This window comes from Chionomys nivalis, chromosome 15, assembly GCF_950005125.1.
Source record: "Chionomys nivalis chromosome 15, mChiNiv1.1, whole genome shotgun sequence".
In the NCBI taxonomy this organism is placed as follows: Eukaryota; Metazoa; Chordata; class Mammalia; order Rodentia; family Cricetidae; genus Chionomys; species Chionomys nivalis.
In genome coordinates this window covers 45918539-45942000 of record NC_080100.1, presented here as the reverse complement: position 1 = coordinate 45942000, position 23462 = coordinate 45918539, and the positions used below count along the sequence as shown (strand labels likewise).

The 23462-nt window shown below is 46.8% G+C and overlaps 1 protein-coding gene across 1 annotated transcript in view; it reads right to left on the bottom strand.

Moving 5' to 3' along the window:
* Positions 1-23462, bottom strand: part of Map1b (microtubule associated protein 1B) — a 93749-nt gene that overhangs the window by 21023 nt on the left and 49264 nt on the right. The window contains exons 3-4 of the mRNA XM_057790172.1: positions 4669-4751; positions 2224-2364 (exon numbers count right to left, since the gene is read on the bottom strand). Of these exons, the coding sequence (XP_057646155.1) occupies positions 2224-2364; positions 4669-4751 (224 nt within the window). The remainder of the gene's footprint in view (positions 1-2223; positions 2365-4668; positions 4752-23462) is intronic.

Here is a 23462-nt window from a genome sequence, read left to right as displayed (position 1 = left end):
ATCCCCCCCCCCAATGCCTCACCGTCCCCCATCACCCTAATATTAACAATCTAGACTATGAGAGAAAGCTCTGCCGGTCCTTTTGTGTGCACTGAGCATGACTTCCAATGGAGAAGGTGGGGTAGGAGAGGAGAATATGAGCATCCGGGGCCTCAAGGATGGTACCCAGCTGTAATAAGGTTAGCATCCAACTTTATGATTACAGACCCTGGAGAAGTTGCCCCTTCTATTGAACTTGAATTCTTTAGATAAGGCTTTTTATTTTCTTTACAATTAATGGTAAAATTGGGCATATGCACAGCCCATTGTAAAAGAAAAAAAAACAAACCTCCATTTTCATGACTTTTAGAAGTGATTTAAGTAGCAACTTTAAAAAATTATTCCTTATTTTAAAAGGGAGGATTACTTGGGGCCCAGATGAGTGGCACGTGATACCTCCTCATGTAAAATCTTGGTGATGATAAAATGCTTTTCCTTACACATTTCCCTTGTTTGGTTCTCATGGCAGAAAACCAAACCCATGATGTGGTCAGAAAGCAAACACTAGGAAGGAACTGAGAACCAAACAGGAATGCAAGAAGGCCCAAGTGCATGTAAACAAGCCCAGGCCTCAGAGCTGAGCTGAGCTTACCAGCAGAGCCCAACGTGACACTGGGGCCACTTCCAGGTCTCTACAGCCCGCTCCCCTCCCTGGGACAAGATCCTGACATCTGAAATGCCAAAGGCCCGAGTGCCCTTCGTAGCACATGACCTAAGAACACGATCTTGAAAGAGAGCTGGCATTGTGGGGACTATTCACCAATTTCAGGGCAGTCCAAATAGGGAAACTCGGAGCTCTTTCTCTCAGCATTTCAGGGCAATTGAGCAATGTGGGTGCGATACATCAGGGTGTTTGGCTCAGCCCCGGAGGAAGAGAGAACACAGCGCGGGAGAAAGACACAGACAAAGCTCCCTCCTTCAAGTGAGAAGACAGGCCAGCTGTGAGCCCAGAGGCCTCTGCACAAGGAACCACTTGCCAGTCAGGGATCTTTCTCACTCTGTCGAGCTGGTGCTACGTGCCTCCAGGTACGGATGATCTCACACCCTCTGAAAGAGCTGCGGTTCCACACGCTAAGTAAAAAACGTTCCTTTTCACGGTTCTGTGCTGTCTACCCCTCCGGTGTGCGGAGAGGGAAACTGGTGTGTCATTTACCAGGGCCTCCGGGTGGAACCAAATGAAGCTGAGCACTTTGCTGAGAGGCGGACAAGCTCAGCGAGACCTCTCTGTGAAGTATGGTGCTGAGGAAGCTTAAATGCAGGAAGACAAAACACACGGCCCTCCCAGCGCAAGTGAGACACTGAGGTTCAGGGAGACCTAGCTAAATGGCTGGGGTAACTCCTGCCAGCACATCCCTCAGCCCACTCTCCCCTCCAATCTACCCCCCCCCCCCAGCTTTTCACACTGCATAGGGTCCAGTCATTAGAAATAAGAGAAATCAGAAGGAACCAGGCCAGGAAAAGTGGCACAAGTCCTAACAGAGATAAAGGTAGGGACATCCTGGAGAAGTCTCTCAGAAAACAGCAAAGCTGGGTTTCCTCCGGAGCGCCTTTCCACCGTCTCCAGCACTTCTGCCACCTGTAGATGCTGATCATTCCCACGCTGCCACTGCCCACCTGTCTCCAGCACCCCCGCAATGGCTCCCACTGCCCACTGTCTCCAGCACCCCAGCAATGGCTCCCACTGCCCACCTGTCTCCAGCACCCAGACAATGGCTCCCACTGCCCACCTGTCTCCAGCACCCAGACAATGGCTCCCACTGCCCACCTGTCTGCAGCACCCAGACAATGGCTCCCACTGCCCACCTGTCTCCAGCACCCCAGCAATGGCTCCCAATGCCCACCTGTCTCCAGCACCCAGACAATGGCTCTCACTGCCCACCTGTCTCCAGCACCCCAGCAATGGCTCCCACTGCCCACCTGTCTCCAGCACCCAGACAATGGCTCCCACTGCCCACCTGTCTCCAGCACCCCAGCAATGGCTCCCACTGCCCACCTGTCTCCAGCACCCCGGCAATGGCTCCCACTGCCCACCTGTCTCCAGCACACTGGCAGTGGTTCCAACCATCCGCAGACTGGACTGTGATCTAGGCCAGGCCCAAGTCATTTTGGATCATAGTTTTGCTTATTTCAAAGAGGCCCCTCCAGCCTTCCCACACACATCTGGACACGCTGTGCGGAACTCACCTCTTGATCGGTGAAAATCTCTATGAAGTTCTGGAAGGAGAAAGAGCCTGACTGCAGAATGAGCTCTCCAGTGTTCTCAAAGCACTGTCCCGTGAGCACCAGCAGTTTATGGCGGGCGGCGTCAGTGATCATCAAGCGCACCTGAAACACAGCGCAGGCGCAGAGCGTAAGTGAGGGTGCAGAGAGTGAACGCCAGTCCCTGCGTCCCAGCACCAGGACCATGCCTGAAGCTTATTGCCAGTCGAACACGCTCATTCCAAGAGTCTAATTTCTTCAGCAGAGAGTGGGAGCAGGTAATGTTGGACAGAGCCTTGGCTGTAGGAGTTCTTCATAAAATTAATCATCGTGGTTAATAGTGAGGTCACAGAAGTGGGTGTTGACTTTCTCCCCCGAGTTTCCTCCTCTTTCCAAAGCAGTCTTCACAGCTGGCCCGCATTTGTTCCACAGCTGTTGCAAAGTGTCTGCTAGCAGCCTGCAGCCTCTGAGGCCAGGATATGTCACTCCAGACCCCCCAGCTATCCTCAGAAAAGACATGTTTCCAAGCAGGGCCTCAAAGTCATCCATCTCTACCCGGGATTCAAGCCACAGCGCAAGCACACCATGCCAAATACAGACTCCAGAAGTAGCAGCAAGGTGCTTGGCATTGGAACACAAAGAAAAGGCGACCCCGGGGGATGGCAAGCTGGGCGACTGAATTGAAAAGAGTCTGTGCGAAAGAACTCTCAGGGAGCTATGGGTGGCAGGGAGCCAGCGGTTCTCCGGAGAAACAGCACCCTCGGTACCAAGGTTCTGAACCCACTTTGTGAATATTTAGCACATACTTTGTGGCCCACATCATGTTCTGCACTGGTGAGAATTCAAAACTAAACAGAACACGACCCCGGCCCAAGACCCCTACCGGCCACTCCTGGAAAAACAAGCATACCTTGTTTCTCGGCTTCATCTGATCCACAGACCAGCCTGGATTTTGTCCCCCAACCCCCAGCTTTCTTTTCTATTTTATTTTTCCTTTTCTCAGGGTTATTCTAAGTAGTCTGCCTGGACATATACTAATCCTCCAGCTCTCTCTCTTTATTTTTTTTTGTGACAGAAATTGCCATCCCAATGCTTAACACAATTTCATGCCTTAATGGATTGTCAGAGCTTTTGCAGGCAGAAGTAGGTCAAATCAGGCTGACTGTGATGGCCCCAAAGTGGAAGCCACCTATGTGCCATCAGCTAAGACATGAAAGATCAGATGTGGTATGTGTTCTCAAGAGGGTAATATACAACCATCAAAAGGGGTGCAGAGCTGACGGATGCTACCACAACACTGAATCTTGAAGCAATTAAGCTAAGTAAGCTAAGCTGAACATAAAAGGCCACACATTTGTGCGATGCCACATATATGAAATGTCTGAAATAGAAAAAAATAGGGGTGTCCAGAAGCCAAGGGGCAGTGGAGTGACCGATAGTGTGTTAATGAACATTTTAGGGAGTGACCGACATGTTTTGGAGTTAGATTGTGATCGTATTTGTTCAAGTTTGTAAATGTTCTTTTTTAAAAAAAAAATCACAAAATTACATACTTTCAGTAGATGGATTCTATGGCTTATGAGTCATATCCCACTTTGAAAAACCATACAGTCAGAGTTGCTAAAGCGTGGGCAAAAGACACCACAGCAATGATCCTGCCAGGACCTTTGGCTACTTTAATGTCCAAAAAGCAACTCCATCTCCAAGGAGGTGGGAAAGGCGCTCTAGCAACGCTTGGCCTGAGGGATGAAATTCTTATGTCACGATGGGCCCTGAAACTCCCCAGTTACCCTCTCTACAATCATTTCACGCGATGCTAATGATACAGTAGCCATGGCTACCATGAAGATCCTAGCCACCGTGTGCCGCTCTGGCTGAGCCCCGAGCACTTCAAAACACAAGGAGGGACATTTAATGCAGGGGCTGCTATGATCTCCTCTGCACAGAGGTGTGAGCTGAGGCAGCAAGATAACTTGACAGAGGCCGCCAACTTGGAAGCGGCAGACCTTGGCTGATGAAGCCAGACGATTTGGCCTGGGCTAGAGACCATGTTTCTGATGCGTGTGCTGGCCTGCCTTTCAACTGTGGCTGAGGGCCGGGCTGGATAGCTCTGAACAGGGGAGCTCCTAGGATACTAGTCTTCCGAGTTCCATCCCTGCGACGTTCCTGCCCCCTCCCATCCTGGCAACAACATACCCAATGCATGTCCCCAATTTGACTACACCCGTCCACCAACACGCTTCCAGCCAGCACTGCCCAGTGTGTCCCTGATACTAGACGCAGAGAGCCAGACTCTGGGTATCAGGGGAGACTAGAACCTGGGACTTCCCCCACTTGCATTCCTCTCCAGCCACCTACCCAGCCCCTCTGGTTAGCCAAGCCTCCATCCTGTGAGGTTCTAAGGAAGACCTCACAGAACTGAATGCTCACCTCGGTGCTGACTGCTTCATCCGAAGGGTTGATCAGGACGACTGTTTCTAAGACGTCGCTGCGGTGATGGAGAATCTTTTGTCCTGAAGGCACAAACACACACACACAAAGAAGAGCCTGTTAGCTTTTCCAGACGGAAGATGTTCGCCTGCTTCTGGGACAGCAGCTCAGATGTGGTCCTGGAAACTGGGAAACCCAGTGGGTGCGGCCAAGCAGGAGGGTGTACACGTACACACTACAGGCTGAATTTGGGGCTATATTGGTGTGGCCTGGGCCTCCAGGCTCTCACACTGGGTCTTTCATGGTGCATGCTAGGCAGCCTCCTGACCCAATGGCAGGGGTTTTCATCAGAGACCAGGGAGGGATGCCAGGAAAACTCAACGGGGCTCTTGACATTTCCTTTCTCATGGTAATTGGGGATGTTTCTCCCTAACGGCCTTTCTTCTGGTGAGAACTGCGTGGAGATTAATCAGGAGCCTCATTGTGACATGAATGACGGCCAGAAACCCGGCTCACAATGAGCCCAGCGGCCAGAATGGCCGTCTGAGGCAGGCTCACGGGCTGTTGGGGTATTCACTGATTAATTCGCTTGCTTGGAGAAAAGCGAAGAAACTGTGGGCAAATGAGAAGTGGAGAACCAGCCCTCCCACAGGCCAGGGTGGCTGAATTGCCCGCCAAGACAAACTGGATGGAGAACAAAAAAGCAAGGTGTGGTTTGGGATGAGGGAGCCTGTTTGAGGAAGCACTCTGTCGGGCCTTTGATCTCCTACTCCTTCTAGGACCATCCCGAGGCTGGCCAGCCTCCACCTTAAGTCAGCAGAGACCAAATACTACCCTGCCTTGACAGGGAGATGAAAGACATAAGGCGATGTGGCCAGCCTCGCTGATGCACGCTCTACCAGCAAACAAGGGACAGAGAGGGCGGTCCCCTCGGAAATGTGGGAGGAAGCCACGTGGTTGGGAGGGGAAACATGTCTGTTGTTTAGAAGCACAATGAAGCTTGGAAGATAGGGGGGAAAAGAGGAAAATCCGAGGGAGACACCAACAGAGAAAAACACAAAAGGAAAGCGAAAAATAGATCTAGGGTCCGTCCATAGAATCACGAGTGGCCTTGCCGTTCCATTTGTTGCAATTTGAAAGCAGAAACTTGAACAAATACTTTTATGCTAATGTTAATTACAGCTTTATTTTAGTAGCCAGAAGGTAAAAACAACCTGAGCGTTTGACCATAGGTGGCTGGATGAAATGTGGTCTGCTCACACTAGCCAGACATAGGGAAAATGAAGCTCTGATAATGTTACAAGGATGAGGCTAGAGCATATTACACTGCAATGCAAAGAGCTGGACACAACAAGCAAATAAAACATGATTTCATTTCCATCAAATGTCCAGAGTAGGTAAATTCAAACTCTAGACACCAGAGATTAAAGGAGGGGAAATTAGGGAGCTATTGCTTAACGGGTATTATTTCATGTTTGGGGTAATGAAAACATTTTGAAATGGAAGTGATGGTTTATATAACATTGTGGGTGTAATGGTCATTCCTGAGCTGTACATTAAAAAGAAAAAGTTAAATGGCAAAGTTTTCTTTATACATATCTTACCCCAAGATGAAAAATGAATGTGGCAGACAAGTCCCCGGAGAGAACACTTCACATGGGTGAGTGGCATGGTTTGGACACTATCTCGGTTAAGCAGTTAGAAAGGAGGCAGTCCCATGCATGGCTTGGCTAGAGTTCTCCCCTTGTATCATCAAGGATCAGAGAAAACGGAAGCATCTGCGCAGCGACATTCTTATCATGTCACCATTAGTGGTCATTCTTGCTTTCCCTACCAGCAATATTTACCAGTGAACTCTAACGGGGCAGAGGAACAGTCCACACTAAACAACAATGGTGCCAAGCACAGTTCTGAGACATGCACAATTCCATTTAATCCCCTCAAGAGCTCTCCCACGTGGCACCAGGACCATCACCCACTAGTGCTGAAGAGCAAGAGGAGTAGCTCAAGGCTCTACAACAAGCAGCTGGTCAAGCCAGGATTTGGCCCCAGTTTGCCTGACTTGAGATCCCGTCTGGATTACCACACCCTATGATGCCAAGTATAGGACGGGGATTTGACAAAAGGGACATCATCAAGCGCTGAAGAAGAGCTCGGAGAAAGATCAGCAGAATAAAACCGGAGATGTGCTCAAAGAAGCAAGAAGTCATCAGAGACTACTCAGTGGCCAGGTGGGGCAGAGCAGCTAGACACAGCAAAGGAAGATTAAGCGGAAGCATGCAATGTCCGACTCCGAAGGACTGGTGGCAAAGGAACTCCAAATAAGAACAGCGTTAACAGCTTGGGCAAGCAAAGACCTGAGGATCATGAAAAAAGACAGTAAACCATGGAAAACAAAGTTCCTTTAGTATGAATGCTAGACTTTGTAATTAATTTAAAAATTGCTTTTTTAGCTTTTTGGTTGTTTTCCATTTTTGACAACCATGCGCCCTTAAAGCTAAAGCAAAGACAATTCAAATAAGCAGATGATAAAGTTAAAAAATCGCACAAATCCATCCTTGATCAATGGTCTCTAAGTCCTTCCCTCTGTGGCCTCCTTGGAACAAAGACTTCAGGATCTTTGAAGACATGAACTTGAGGCAACATGAAGCTGACACTTAAAACCAGGATATGAAAGGCTATTTCTTCATCACATCTTTGGTGTGAGTACCCAGAGCACCAGACAGCACAAATCTAGGTATTAACTGTGTCTGTAGGAAGACACAGCAACAAACAAAAGCAAGATTTGCAGAATCAACCCCTTCCCCAGAGCCCCCTAATGGAGCCCCCTTTCTCTGCTGCTCACAATGCTGCTGACTGTACCCTTCCAAAGAGACAGCAGGCGACACAGCCACACTCCTGCCCACAAAGTCCAGCTCTCCCGAGAGAGATCTCCAGCCGCTCCCTGCCGGGAGCTTCTTACCATCCACCAGGAAGAACTTTCTCTTCCTTCTTGACTTCCTCGCTTACAAACAAAACAAATGCCAAGAAACAGTCGATGGCCACCTCCACTCTTCGTAAGTCATTTCCAGAGCAGTCTGCGCAGGAATTCCGCTAATCATTGTCTCCTCATCTTTGCAAGTACTGAGGGACAAACTGACAACGCTGGTGTACCAAGACGCCTCTTTATAGAGTTGATCCGAATGCAGAAAGGGATAGAAAGGCAGCCGGAGAAGCTTCCAACTCTTGTCTCTGCTGGAATGTTGTCCAGATTTATCAAGACTCTTACGCAGAGGTCAGGCCTCTCCAGCATTTGGCAAGGCCAGGGCCCTGGCTGAGGAACCTGTCAGGCCCCCACACCCAGCATCCCGTGGGTGCCCGCTCTCTGGCAGCAGGCGGCTGTCTGCCCTGGCAGCTGAGACGCTCACAAAGCTGCATATTTGGGGAATGTCTCACACTGGGAAGAGGGCCAGGCATTCTGAGGGAGAAGCCACCACCCTTGCCTGTAAAGGTCCCATTCAGTTGCTTCAGAAAAGAAGTTCCCAGCCTCTCTCCTCACCCTCTTGTCTGTCTTCCCCATAGACACCTCATAAAGAAACCAAGGGGCACCCAATGAATAGCTAACCCTCCTCAGTATTGTGGCGGCTGGGCATGAAGCGATGGAGTTGTATCACTCAGTTTCCATACGTGTCTTTGAAGTCTTCCCTCCCCAAAATCCCACATAGCCATTGAGGCTCGAACTGGTGAGGTGGGGGCAGCAGGGAAGGTCACTGTGTGACAAAGGGTCTGCTTCACTTTGGCATCAAAAGAGGACGAGGACCCCTTGCAGCAGCAGGGCCCTTCAGACAATGGGGCTTTTGTGTCTGTGGTCTCCTAGAGCTGTATTTGAAATTCAAACCAGCCATACTTTCCAGTTATTGCTGTTTTTTTTTTCCATTTTGAAAATCTGATCAATTAATTGGATCTATGTGTCTTTCAAAGTTGGGATGTTCTGGGTGCTTTGTGTTTCACTACATCTAGGCAATTTGTTTTTAAATCTCTTAAGCTAAAAATGACAATTCTGTGCTTCTACGATACTTAGGGATCTCTTCAGGGAGCTTAAGATTTTCCTCTCAGCATGAGTGTAACATGCAAAGCAGAGGCTCTCTCCTGGGTTTCAGAGGCCGACTATGGCGAAATTCAGGCAGATTCATCACTGAGGACAGCCACACAGAACCTGGGCTGGGATGTAGCTCAGCTGATAGAACGTTTGTCTAGCATACACTAAAGGCCTAGGTTTGATCTTCAGCACTGCATAAACTGGATCATGATGGTGCATGACTGTAATCCCATCACTTCGGAGGTGGAGGCTAGAGGACCAGAAATTCAAGATGACTACCTGTTGGATTCAAAGCCACTTAGGACTACCCAAGACCCTGTCTCAAGAAAGAAAGAAAGAAAGAAAGAAAGGAAGGAAGGAAGGAAGGAAGGAAGGAAGGAAGGAAGGAAGGAAGGAAAGAAAAGAAAAGAAAAGAAAAGAAAAGAAAAGAAAAGAAAAGAAAAGAAAAGAAAAGAAAGAGGTAAGGAGGGAGGGAGGAGAGAGAGAGAGAGAGAGAGAGAGAGAGAGAGAGAAGAAACCTAGAACCATCTTTTATACAGGAGTAGGTCTTCTCTCCCACACACAGAGCTCATAATATAATAACTGGGAGACTGTAGCATCCCTGATGGAGGCAGAGCAACCCCCACAGCATCCTCAGTCTAGGCCAGAGCATCAACATAGCTGAGAAACCTCCTGATGGACACAGAACTGCTAAAAGCATCTAAGTTGTTCGTATGAGCACAAGACCCACCTTGAATTCCCTTTCAATGATTATAAGCCAGAACTTTATTTGAACAACTTCAATTTGTTAAATTGTATGACAGGGAAAAGATGAAGAGGGTCCTGAATCACTGACAGTCAAGATGGCAGTCGGGGGTCTCCAGCAAGGAAAAAGCCCTCTTGCCTTTTCCTTCCCTTTCTCTGCCAGTTCCCCCCATTGTCACTCATTTGCCAATTACCTCTCTCAGCCTTTGCCAGCTAAAAACTAGAGTGCCTCTTTTTGGGAAAGGCACCTAGCCTTGTGAACCACACTAGATAGACCCCCATTGTAAAAAAACATTCTAGGGTTACACTGGGAAATACGTGAGCTAAAGGCCTGAGAGTGTTTAGTTAAATGTAAGGTCTAATCACTCAAGGACCATGACTACCCATGGGTGTTAACGCAGGGAGGGAGGTGTGGAGAGAGCGCTTCCAGCCTTTCACTCCACCTATCTACCACAGTAGGGCTGTGGAGAGAAAGCCTCTCGCCTCAAACCCTTGCCCTAAAAATACTATGCCAGTCAAATTTAGTTAAATAGATAAAGGCAAGAAACAAGAGGCATACTTCACAGGCATGGTAATGACAGACCTGTGGTCAGCAATTACCTACAGGTCTCTAGGCAGCTTTTACTAACAGCTTTTTATTTAAAACCATAACCAGGCCTCCTTACTCGAGGAACCCACATAATATGCAGGGCAAATGTGTGGTCAGTTTAAAGAGCACGGAGTTGGTATGGCAGGAATTAACTCTGGGCGGAGAGCAAGCCCTGGCTCAGCAGGAACTGTCCCTAAACACCTCACAGGGAAGAGGTGGTGCTGGCAAGCAAGGAAGCCACACAGAAAGTTGTGAAGGGTCCAAGGTGAGTCCCTGAGAACCTCTGCCCACTCGTGTTTCTAAACAGGAAAACAAGAGAGAGTGGGTGAACATGGGGGCTACCCAGTAACAGTGGACTTCTGAGGGGCCACAGTTAGCAGATCCCATTCCCCTGCACTCAAGGTTAGAGATGGGAAGACGTATCTAGAGGAGACGCTGAGACATCCTGGGAACAAGCAATGCCACCTTGTTCCCTAGAGCAAGAAAACGCCTCAGCCTAGAGACACGTGACCACAAGGCAGGGCAGACACGAAATCTTTATGATTGCTTCTGAGGAACTTGGGAAAACAAAGGTGCTGGGGGACTTGGTATCTCCTGATTGCCAGGATCCCCAAAGACCATAGGCTCCAGCACAGAAAACAGAAAGCCACTGTTACCAGGAAATGATGCAGCTTCCCTCTGGGGAGACAAAACCTCTTACCCCATAGGGAGTCTGATTTCTCCAAGGCTCTTTCACATCAAATCAGCTTGTCCATCTCTTCTATTTCTCCCATTCAGCCTTAGGCAGGCAAAGGAACCTTTTCTAGCCTGGTATCTCAGAGGGAATGGGGACCACAGTACAAGCATAATCCAATGGACAGGCTGACGTCACAGTCATAGTTGACTAAGAGAACCTTCCATGTGGTAGGTGTCAATCTACCTGGGTCAAAGGGGCTGAAAGTCTATCCCAAGAACACAGCAATCCAACCTTAAACATGGAGAGTGATGTAGGAGAGCGAAGCATTTGGTCTTGGCTGGTGTGTGTGTGTGTGTGTGTGTGTGTGTGTTTGTGTAAGTCTCCTAACACCCCTAAGACATCCTAAGTGTAAATATTCTCTCCTCTTCATGGACCACAAGCCTGGGGTCTAACGACTTGCCCAACATCTCACTCCTGGCCAAGGTCAGGGATGTGACGGTATTCCGTCCCTTCGTTCTCCTAATTCATTTGCCCAGAATAAAGGTTGCCCAAGTGTAATGCCAAGATTTCCCTTTGTAAGAGGTTAACACACAGCATGGGTCAGTTGACAGTTGTCCAAGGCCTGCTGGATGCCTTGATCAAGCCTCCTACCGGGTTGTTTCTGCTGAATGCTTAGTCAAGTTCTCGCCCACCTTCCCCTCTGATACTCCCAGAAATGACATTTTTGTTGTTGTTGTTGCTGAAAATGAAATTTTTTGTTTCTGATGTTTAAGCTCCAAGGTATAGTTTTGAGAACCATTATTGCTCTTCAAATTCTGGCCATTTGCTTTTCAAGGGAATTAAAAATTAAATAAAAACCCATTGTACACAAATTCAGGGCACATTTTTTAATGTAAGAAAGATGTTCAGTGCTTGGGAGTAACGTCACTTGATTTCATCACCTCGGTTTTTGGAGTTGCAGACCATTCAATGATTTGAGTCTATATCTCATTCTTTCTACACTCCCTTGCTGCTGTTTTTCTTCCTCGCTATCATTTGCTTTGGTCTTGGTTTCCATGGCTGCTGGGCCTTCAAACCATTCTTCCCTTGGGGGCTCTGCCTTCATGGACTCTTTGTGTCTCTAACATGGAGACAAATAACTAAAGCCCCTGACTCCCAAGGTTCTCTGTCCCAAGCTGGTCCAAGTAGATAGAAACCACCCAGCCTTCTGGATACAACAGGCTGGCTTTTCACCTGCTGGAAAGGGAATCCTTGTTTGACATTCTACATTACCTCATGTCTCAACTGAGCACCAAAAGCAGAACTTGCAGGAGTAGAATGCACGGTAGTGACATCTATTCCCTTTGCAAGATTCTTACTCTCACAGTCTTCCGCCATGTTCTTTCTCCCACCTCTGTCCTCTTCCTGGGTTCTTCTTTTGTTTTTTAATTCCCCCCCCATCTCCCCCAAACTGTCTTTTCTTTTCTTATTTATGTGTATGTATGGATGTGCATGTCTGCACATATTTATGCACAGGTATGTGTGCATGCCCGTGACAGTCAGAAGAGGGCAGTGGCTCTCCTGGAGTTGGAGTTGTAGGTGGCTGTGAGCTGCCTGACTTGGGTGTTGGGAACCGAACTCTGGTCCTCTGCAAGAAGAGCTAGCACTCTTACCCACCGAGTCCTCTCTCTAGCCTTCTGGTTTCGCCATGTAGCTCAAGCTAGCCTCCAACTCATGATCCTCCTGTCTTAGCCTCTTGAATACTTAAGATCGCAGGCATCTGACATCATGTTCAGAACATCTTCGCTAGGTTTTCTTTCATTTTATTTTGTGGGGTTTTTTTGTTTTTTTTGTTTTTTTGAGACAGTTTCTTTGTGTGTTCCTGGCACTAGGTTTTCCAAGCCTCAAGGCAAATTGTCAAGCATTAGAAGTGAACGATTGGCAGAAGGAAGAAATAAAAATCAATCAAGTAGATGAAATCAGTTCCCTGGAAATCACCTAAAGGAGAACAAACAACACTCACAATGGGCATTAGCTGAGACAGACTGGACAACCCCCGAGTCCTATCACCGGCAGCGCATGGATAGTACGGATATTTTGAGGTACATCTCTTACAGATATGTCTACCATGTTCAGGTTCATTTGAACGATGTTGGGCTCACTAAAACATCAACAGTCACGTTGAACTGCAGCACTCCCAATGTGTTTTCCTCTGTGTTCACTGTGGTAAGTCTGTTCCAAGCCTCTGAGCCTACCTCCTAGGGCTGTGTGAGGTGGGGCCGGTGAGCTCAAGCCCTCTAAAAACAAACAAAATGAAACCCATCTAGCTCCTCCTGCAAGCATGGAGTCCTTTCCTCTTTTCTGAAGATGGGAGGTATTCTTGTTGTGAGTTAAACTGTGAATGGGCGTTGCTTCTGTCCTGAGGGGAGTACAGCTTCACGGGGAGACTCGGCATTCTGAGCACCTCAACTCAGGAAACCTAACTCTGAAACAGTGTCTCATACACAGCAGGAGTTCAATCAATATTTGATAAAGGGATAGATAATAATAGTGGCCATGGTGTTTTGAATACCGGCCCTAGGTCAAACATTGAGCTACGCTCTTTAGTCCATCATCTCTATCAACTGTTGAGCCCTGTTGAGAAGACACACCTACCATTTTATAGGTGAAGATGAGGAATTTAAAACCCAGGGCTGTGATGTCCCTGGTGTGAGGCCCAGAGTCCAGGCCAGGCCAGGGACTGGGTTACCACTTTATCATTTCATTTCATTTTTTATTTTTATTTATTCATTTATTTATTTATTTGGTTTTTCAAGACAGGATTTCTCTGTAACTTAGAAGCCTATCCTGGAACTCGCTCTTGTAAACCAGGCTAGCCTTGAACTCACAGAGATCCGCCTTCCTCTGCCTCCCAAGTGCTGGGATTGAAGGCTTGTGCCATCACCACCTGGCTCATTTCATTTTTTAGACTGGCTTTTACTATACCTAGCCCAGGCTAGCCTCAAACATTTAGGCCACTTGGTTCCTAAACTCACAATCTTCCCACCTCATGAGTCTCCTGAGTGCTTCAGATTACAGGTCGCGTTCAACTGTGAGAAACCATTTTAAAAGTGTTGGGTTTGGGGAGGAATGGGGAGAGAGAGTTTTAGGTGGAGGAAGGGAGGGAGGGAAGGAGGCAGATAGCAAAGGCAGACCGTCAGTTTCAGATGCCCTGTGCTGCATTTGACAGCCCCATGGTGGCTATGTCCAGGAGCAGATAGAAACCTGGATCGGAAGCTTGGGTCACAGACGGAGCCAGATTTGGGTCTATTTCTAGTTGATGCTGTTGCCGAGTGCTACATGCCGCTCCCTGATTACAGTCTTGAGAAATGCCCATAATTAAAGGGCAGGCAAAGGCAGGAAAGGGCTGATGGAGGCGCTGGAGAAAACAAAGGGGCCATGAACTCCCAGGATCTTCTCTTCTCTTCACCCCACACAAGGTAACCTGTAAGTGCAGCCTGTTCTAAGGCCAAACTCAAGCCTGATCAAAAGCACAGCATTGAGGCAGAGCATTCCGGACACCAAGTAACCTGCTGAGAACTCATATCTGACATTCAGATTCAACCCCAAACCCTCTTGGTTTGACCTCCATAAACACTCTGATATGTTAATACACAGGCCTGCCAAAATGGGCCAGCCACCGGTGAGTTTCATAAGACCCTCCTATGCGCAGCCCACCCTGAGGCATTCTGATTTAGGAGGCTGGAGTTCGTGCCCTTCTGCAATCTAACAGGTGGATTCAGATGGACCTGTGCCCCTTCTTCGAGAAACCCGACGCTGCAACAACGGCTGCTCTAGTGATCAATAAGAACGCAGTGAGCAGCCCCATTAAAACCATCTTTACATTGTTTCCCTGTGTTATTTACTTATTGTCTGAACACACTGCTAGAATTATTTCCCTTGGATAAAATATGATCATTAAAGGCTCAATTAGCTTTTCATACCACCTATTGATTCTTGGAATCCTTTGATAAGTTTATCAGACATTTAATGTGCCACCCAAAACTCCAGCCATTGATTATATCCAAGGAAACGGCTGATCTTTTGAAATCCTCTTCTGTTGTTCTCAAAACCAAATTAACATGAAGCTACCCATCCCCAAACCCATCTGCCTTTAAAACAAAAACTGTGTTAGTCCTTGTTAGTATTTGGCAGTTGAAGAGGAAAAAAAGAAAAAGGAAAAATACAGATAGAAAACAGAACACACATTAAACCTAGATTCTAACAATTACCCATCCTGGGCAAGTCTTTGGTTCTTGACCATGAAGAAATAATATGATCTGGATTTGGTTTGCTTGTTTCTGTTCTGTTTTGAGACAGGCTCTAATGTATGCCAGGCTAACCTCCAAGTCACTATGCAGCTGAGGATGACCTTGAACTCTTGGTTCTCCTGCCTCTACCTTCTGAGTGTGTCAGGCGAGCACTCTATCCACTGACCCACATCACTAACCTCATGAGCCAGATGTCTTTTTCCTAGTAAAGACCAAATGAGTAAAACAGCCTGCAACGGCAGCAACCCGTCTCGTGGTCCATCAGGAAGGGCCCTTTGGACTCAAGATCTTGACCTAAAAGGGTGAGACTCAAAAGACTAGAGACCTTAATCCAACTGAAGTAAGGTTCCAGGGGCCACCGTCCGTAACAAGTGACATACAGGAGGCTCCTGGGTCCATCCATACCTAAATCTGACCATCTATCTCTACAGATACTTCACACACAGTCTCGGCCCATGCTTAGTTAGGGTTTCTATTGCTGTGAAGACACACCATGGCCACAGTGACTCTTATAAAGGAAAACATTACATGGAGGCTGGCTTACAGTCCAGAGTTTAGTTCATTACTGTCATGGAAAGAAGCATGGGGGCGCACAGGCAGACACAGTGCTGGAGAAGGAGCCAAGAGTTCTGTATCGTGGTCTACAGGCAGCAGAAGGAGACTGTGTGCCACACTGTGCATAGCTTGAGCATGAGACCTCAAAACCCACCCCTGCAGTGACACACTTCCCCCCAAAAAGCCATACCACCTAGTAGTGTCATTCCCTGTGGGTCAAGCACTCAAACACTTGCATCTGGGCGTGGTGAGCATACCGATTCAAACCACCACAGCCCACCTCCAAGGAATGTAACTTTTGTTGCCTGTTTGCTATGTTTGTTTATAGACTGACTCATTCAAAGGAAGAGGTAGCATGGTTAACTTAGCTGTAGATGGGCTCAGCATGTACCTCCCCACCAATGTGCACCGGCGGCACTCAGTCAAGGCTGGACGCTTGGCTATCCAGACAAGCAAACCCAGTGCTCCATGACCTTGGTTTTCCCGCTCCTAGAGCTGAGGGAGTCTACAGACCACTCGGCTGCCCTGCTCTTTACCCTAAGTTGTACTTTCTGCCTGGGGAACCAAATGCCTCCCCGCAGCCTGATGATCAACTTATCTCAGTTGGGTTTGAGTGAGTCCCAAGTGTGTTTTTCCATCTTTAAATGTGTCCTCGAAATCCAAGGTCCGTGGACAGACATTCAAGGCCTCCGCACCTGCAGGTTCCATCTTTTCTTGGGCTAAGCTCACATATAAACATGAAATCCCGCATTTGCTTGCGTGTTTTCCTCCTTATTATCCCTCTCTTATTTATTCTAAGTCAGGAATTAATAAATCTTTTCCCCATATCTAGTTGGCCTTTCCACTCTGTATGCTGTCCTAGACAATTGAGAGAAAGAGGTACCCATTTTAGAGACCTGATAATCTTCAAGAACAGAAAGCCTGGGGTGGGGGGGTTAGCCATTTATTTATTTGTCTGTTTGCTTGTTTGTTTATATTTTTTAAGTATAGTCTTTTAAAATATTCCTGACTGTCCTGGAACCCACTATGTAGACCAGATCGGCTTTAGATTCACAGAGATCTACCTGCTTCTGCCTCCCAAGTGCTGGGATTAAAGGCTTGTGCCTGGCATAGCCCTCTATTAAATAAACACGGGAGAAGACCACACAACAAATGCACAAGTTAGCCTGCTCTGACCATGTCTTCAAAAACTTTGCCACAGGAAATGCTGAGCCCTGTGCCTGAGGTCGTTCTTTTTTTTTTTTTTTTTTTTTTTTTTTTTATGTATACAGTGTTCTGCCTGCACACCAGAAGAGGGTACCAGATCTCATTTATAGATGGTTGTAAGCCACCATGTGATTGCTGGGAATTGAACTCAGGACCTTTGGAGGAGCAGTCAGTGCTCTTAATCTCTGAGCCATCTCTCCAGCCCCCATGAGGTCATTCTTAATGGACACAGAGAGTGAAATCCAGCAGAACAACCTCCCCAACTAAATCTACCGGCTCTTCTTGTTCAACCAAATCCTGGCATTTAATAGTAAAATATCTCTGGGTTTTTACCCTAACTTTGTTCTTTCTAGGCTTTTGAGTTTTTCCTTTTAGTTTGAAAAGAATCCAATTCACAAATCCCCAAACTGAACTCGCCGCTGTCAGAGCAGCAGCATATAGGGGTTCGCCTCCACGGCTCACTGACAGCCGGCCAGGTGTGCATTGGGTCAGAGCACTGAGCAGCACAACGGAAGCCATCTTGCAAAGCCGGATCCTCTATTTCTCTTTGTTTCTCCTTGGAGTCCTCTAAACTCTACATGTTGGCACTTCTGTTTTGCTCGTTGGTTTTGGAGCTTTCATACTGAGCATTTCCCTTGGATACAAATTAAGAAAAAGAAAAAAAGGAAATCTAGCAATTAGCATGCATTATGGGGCTGAACCAATCAGACAGACTCACAAACATGTCTGCATGGCAGAGCAGAGAGAGGCCCTGTTTTGTCTTGTTTCCTGGTCTGCCCCGCCCAGCTCGCAGCCTGCCATTTACCAACTGGCGACACTCACCCCTTCTCTTCCTCAGCTTGCAGCTTCCCAGGCAGCCACTACACAGCCTTCCTTACTAAGTACTTAATGAGGTTTTAATTCAGTTTTGGGCCTGGAACAAGGCCAGCCACGGCTGCCGAGGCTCAAATTTCCCTTTAAACATCATTGGAGAATAGTCATAGAGAGAAGCTGGGTCACCACTAGCTTCCTGGGGGGCTGGCTCTAGAGTAGGGCTCACGGGGCTTTACGTTATCACCAAGTCTTGCCGGCATTAGATGACAGAAAAGGTAGCTGGGAAGGTCAAGGAAACGACAGTTGAGGCAATGTCTTGGACCTTTCTAAAGGTGACACAGCTCTGAGTATCAGCAGACCTTGGTTCAGTTGGAAGAGGGAGAAGAACAAAGCATGCAATACGCTTTGGATCAAAATCATATGCATTTTTACAGACACATGCCTATCATATAACAGGGTTGTGGAATATTCCTCTTGCCCATAACTATCAGATGCCAGAAGGGGTTTGAGTGCTTTTTTTTTTTCCTCTCTCTCTCCTTACGCTCTGGTGTAGAACGCAAAAAGCTCACTGAGGCCTGATATGATGAGATAGGACCTCTAGATGTTGCAGTTTTTCTTCTATTTTCCCAGCCATAGCCAGGCTGCTGTAGTCTAGAATTTCAGAGCCTGGGACTGCAGCCAGCAAACCTCGGTTAAAGTTCCCTTGCCAGCTCTGTGAACCTTGGATCTTGAAACAAGTGAGCTTGAGCCATATGAAATATTGCCCATAATAATGCTTTTCTCTAACAGTTGGTGGGACATCAGAGTTATGGAAAAGATTCCCAATGCCATGAGCTCCTGCCCAGGTCCACTGCTGGCCACTTAGAAAACCCCCTCTGTAGCACTTCTTGGCATGCTCGGCCACCTCATCTTCCAACAGGCACATGCTTTCTTGGCAGTGTGCATCACGCATGCAGCTAGAAGTGCTCTTGGAAGACAGCTATTGGATCACCCTGCAGCTGGAGTCACAGGTTATTGTGAACAATCAAACCCGGTCATCTGCAAGAGCAATGCATGCTCTCAAACACTGAACCGTCTTTCTGGCCCCATTCCTGCTTTTTACGTGGATGCTAATGACCCAAACTCAGCACTTTGCCAAACTGAGCTAGTAACCTGATAACACATCCTTTTGAAATCCTGGTTTGTTATAGATGCTTGATCTGATGACTTGACCGAAACATGATCTAATCATTATGCTTTAAAAATCCACTCAGCTGATGGAGGTGGGTCTTGTATTAATCTGTTGCTTTCATTGGTTAATTAATAAAGAAACTGCCTAGGCCCATTTGATAGGCCAACCCTTAGGTGGGTGGAGTAAACAGAACAGAATGCTGAGAGAAAGAAGCCGAGTCAGGGAGTCGCCATGATTCTCTCACTCCAAACAGATGCAGGTTAACATCTTTCCTGGTAAGCCAGCTCATGGTGCTACACAAAATATTAGAAATGGGTTAGATCAATATGTAAGAGCTAGCCAATAAGAGGCTGGAACTAATGGGCTAGGCAGTGTTTAAAAAAATACAGTTTCAGCCGGGCGATGGTGGCGCACGCCTTTAATCCCAGCACTCGGGAGGCAGAGGCAGGCGGATCTCTGTGAGTTCGAGACCAGCCTGGTCTACAGAGCTAGTTCCAGGACAGGCTCCAAAGCCACAGAGAAACCCTGTCTCGAAAAACCAAAAAAAAAAAAAAAAAAAAAAAATACAGTTTCCGTGTAATTATTTTGGGGCATAAGCTAGCCATGTGGGCGGCTGGGTGCCGGGGACACAGCCTCGCCGCTCCATATTTCAACACTCAGCAGTTTGTATATGAATATGTATATACTAAGAAGTTCTATGTGCCAAGAAATGAGGGTATATCAGCAAGACTCCAGCTACAATGGGTGTAAAAAAGGCAAAAACAATCAAATCAGTGGGAGAAAATTATCAGTTGGTGATTGACAAAGAATTAAAATAGGACATATGACTATTTCTTTGATAAAGGGGCCAAGGCAGATTACATCAAAAAGTCATTAAGCTGTTAAAAAGTTATTACCTGACCAAATGTCATTCTAGTTCTAAAGAGTTAGCTTCCTTGGTTCCTATTCTTTGGTTTAAACCTATCAAGGTTCTCTCACGGTATTCAAAACCCAACAATAGAGCAGTATGTGGTCCATGACATATGTACCAAATTGCTGAAAAAAGAGGACTTTAAAATAAAAAGAAAGGCGGAGTAGTGGTGGCACATGCCTTTAATCCCAGCACTCAGGAAGCAGAGTTAGAGGCAGGTGTATCTCCGTGAATTCAAGGCCAGCCTGGCCTCAGGACAGCTTCAGGAAGGCTCCAAAGCTATACAGAGAAACTCTCTTTCAACCTCCCCCTCCCCGCCCCCAATAAATAGAAAGAAAGGAAGGAAGGAAGGAAGGAAGGAAGGAAGGAAGGAAGGAAGAAAGAAAGAAAGAAAGAAAGAAAGAAAGAAAGAAAGAAAGAAAGAAAGAAAGAAAGAAAGAAAGGAGAGAGGATACAGGGGAAGGGAAGAAAGGAAGGGAGGGAGGGAGGGAGGGAGGGAGGGAGGGAGGGAGGAAGGAAGGAAGGAAGGAAGGAAGGAAGGAAGGAAGGAAGGAAGGAAAGAAGGAAGGAAGGAAGGGAAGGAAGGGGTGGTGGTAGTGGCACACGCCTTTAATTCCAACGTGTGGAAGGCAGAGGCAGGCAGAAATCTTGAGTTTAAAGCCAACAACCTGGTCTACACAATGAGTTCCAGGACAGCCAGGAGCTACACAGTTAAACCCTGCCTTGGGGGAAAAGACAAAGGAAAATCCTCCAGGAAAAATATTGATAACTATCCTTTAAAAGACAAGACTCTACACCTCTGTGATGGGACACCTCCCTCCCACCCCTGCCTCTGTCCTGTGGTAATGGGAACATTCTATCAAGCGATAGCATCCCAAACTGCATGAAAGATGTCTTTGATTCTTAATCTAGATATTTCTCAAATTCCTCCCTGGAAGCCACAGCTGGGCAGCAAGAGAAGTTCAGATTCAATTCTTAGGTTACTGATTTGGGCCGCTGAGGGCAAAAACATGGAATCTTGTCCACTTGGCTAAAGTTGCTGGCTTCGATCTGCCCTTCTTTTGGAAAAGGAACAGCTAGGAAATGCAACTGCCTACTTTATAAATTATTTCAAGGGCCTGGAGAGATGGCTCAGCAGCTAAGAGCACTTACTGTTCTCGCAGGGGACCAAAGTTAGATTCCCAGCAGCCACATTAGGCATCACAACCCCAGTTCAAAGGGATCCGATACTTTCTCCTGGCCTCCAAGGGCCCCGCAACGCGCATGGTTCATTCACAAAGATGCAGACACAACACTAATTTTATACATATAAAATAAAAACAGCCGGACAGTGGTGGCGCATGCCTTTAATCCCAGCACTCGGGAGGCAGAGACGGGGTGGATCTCTGTGAGTTCGAGGCCAGCCTGGTCTACAGAGCGAGTTCCAGGACAGGTTCTAAAAACTGAGGAACCCAGTCTTGAAAAACAAAACAAGCAAAACAACAACAACAAAAAAAATGGGGGGAAAAGCTAAGTTATTTCAAAGAAGACAGGGAGATCTTAACAATCAACTTTCAGTGTCTTTATGTGACTCTCCCAGCTCTGATTATAGTCTTCAGAGACTCCTTGTGGGGATTGGCATGTGATGGATAAAAAAGCCTCACATAACACACAGAGGGCTTCGAGCTGGGTGATACAGTCTCCCCTTCGCAGTACACACCATACGATAATTAATATTCTACCCATGTGCATTCATAACACAGAAGTGAAGAGGGGAGGAAACAGCCATGAGTTCATATTTGGTTTTTCTGTGTCAGACCTCTTAGCCTCCATGCAAACAACTAATACCCTGAGGCTTTCAGAGGTGAGAGGATCTATTCAAGTTAGCAAAAATTCTATAAACATCATTGCATTTCCTTAGAAATACTTCCAAGTAACACCATAAGCATTGTGTGTAGCTGCAAGGAACAGGTGCTTTTGTTTCTTTCTTTCTCTTTTCTTTCCTTCTTCCTTCCTTCCTTCCTTCCTTCCTTCCTTCCTTCCTTCCTTCCTTCCTTCCTTTCTTTCTTTTTTGGTTTCAGGTTACTTTTGGTTTTCAGCATGTTTTTCTCTAAACCCATTTTATTTTCCTCTCAAAGAGGGAGAGGAAATGGGGAGAAAAGGGGAAAATCCACCCCCAAAGCTCTCTGGGCCCTTACTTCAAAGATTTTCAGGTTAGTGCCTTTGCAGTAAGGTGTAGGGAGAAAGTGAGGTGCAGGGAAACTGAGCGAGTGGCCCGAGGGATCAGGTACACCTGGCCTTTCCTCCTCACACACAGAACCACTGGGCCAAATGCTTTGACTGACTGGAGGCTGGCTCTCCTCTGTCCCCTAGCCTAGGTTCCTAAATGTGGATGTCTAAACACCTTAGGGGACAGCTGTAGGTTCCCCTCTACAGCCAGGGTGTTGCCTGGGCTCAAGAGCATCTCTCAACAGTTGTATGATATAAATAATATTCAGCAGTTAAACTGAAGGGAACTATGATCTGGGGTTTTCTGACCTGAAAAAAATATCCCCCATCTCTCTCTGGGCCAAGGCTAGAGCCACACCCTCATGTAGGTGACACTGTGAGGTCCCCTGACAAGAGGGCCATTGCTGATGTTCAAGGTCAGTCTGTTTTGTGCTTTAATATCCGAGACAAAGTTCTTTCAGCCTCTCCCAAGTAACATGATCTTGTAGAAGGAAGGGTAGCAGCCTTACTCTTTGCCTTTGTCTCTGCCTTCAGAGGGTTAATAAAGTCTTCACAGGTCACTTTAGGGTGGGGAGTACTGACACAGGATCTTGCCACGTAGCCTAAACTGGCCTTGAACTCACAACAATGCTTCTCCCTTAGCCTCCCAAGTGTTGGGATTACAGGCGAGCATCACCACGCCCAGCTTCTCGAGTGTTTGATGCTCTCTCTACTTATCTCAAGGAATAGGACTGGCCCTATTCACCCTACAAAAGGCTTTAAATGATATAGAATAAAATGATTGTATCTTTAGACTACTACATTGATATAAAGAGAAGACACAATGGAGCAATCACAGGGACATTTGTGAACACTTCCTACCTCAAAAGAGTGAGATATATATATATATATATATATATATATATATATATATATATATAAAGTTTATTTCTAAGCAGTGTAATCAGCGAGTCTATTTCCAGTCTACACTCATTGGTTAGGTAATAGTCATGATTGTGTAAATAACTTCAGCTATTTCTAGCTGGGCAAATAAGTATAGGCTCACAGAAAAATATAGCGTGTAGTAAAAGACATGATGCTACCCACCACTGCTCTTGATTAAAGATGTTATTGGCTTTTTGAAAATAGCCAGGAAGTAGCTACAGGAAGTGTTTGGGTCTGGGAGGATTTGTTTAGCTCCTAACATGCTGAGACCCTTCCTTTACGTTCCGGCCCTAATCCACAATAAGAAAAAATTTCCCAGCTGTTTCCAGATTTATGTTGAAAATGAAAATGGAAACACAAAGAAGGGAAAGGAAGAAGGAGCTAAACGCCTTCCCTTATTCAATTCAAAGACACATTTTACTTCCACCCACTAAAAACACAGAAAGCCACAGTGTGCTATAAAAGATATCAGATAAACACAGGTGACGGAGAAAGAGCCCCTTGGGCTTAATTCTGATGGAGCCCCATCCTCCCCCAGCTGAAAACAAGTTTCTAGCAGATAGAGACTCCTCCCCACATCACAAGTTAAAACCTTCATGAGTTGGTCCTGTATCTCACCCTAGTTAGTCTC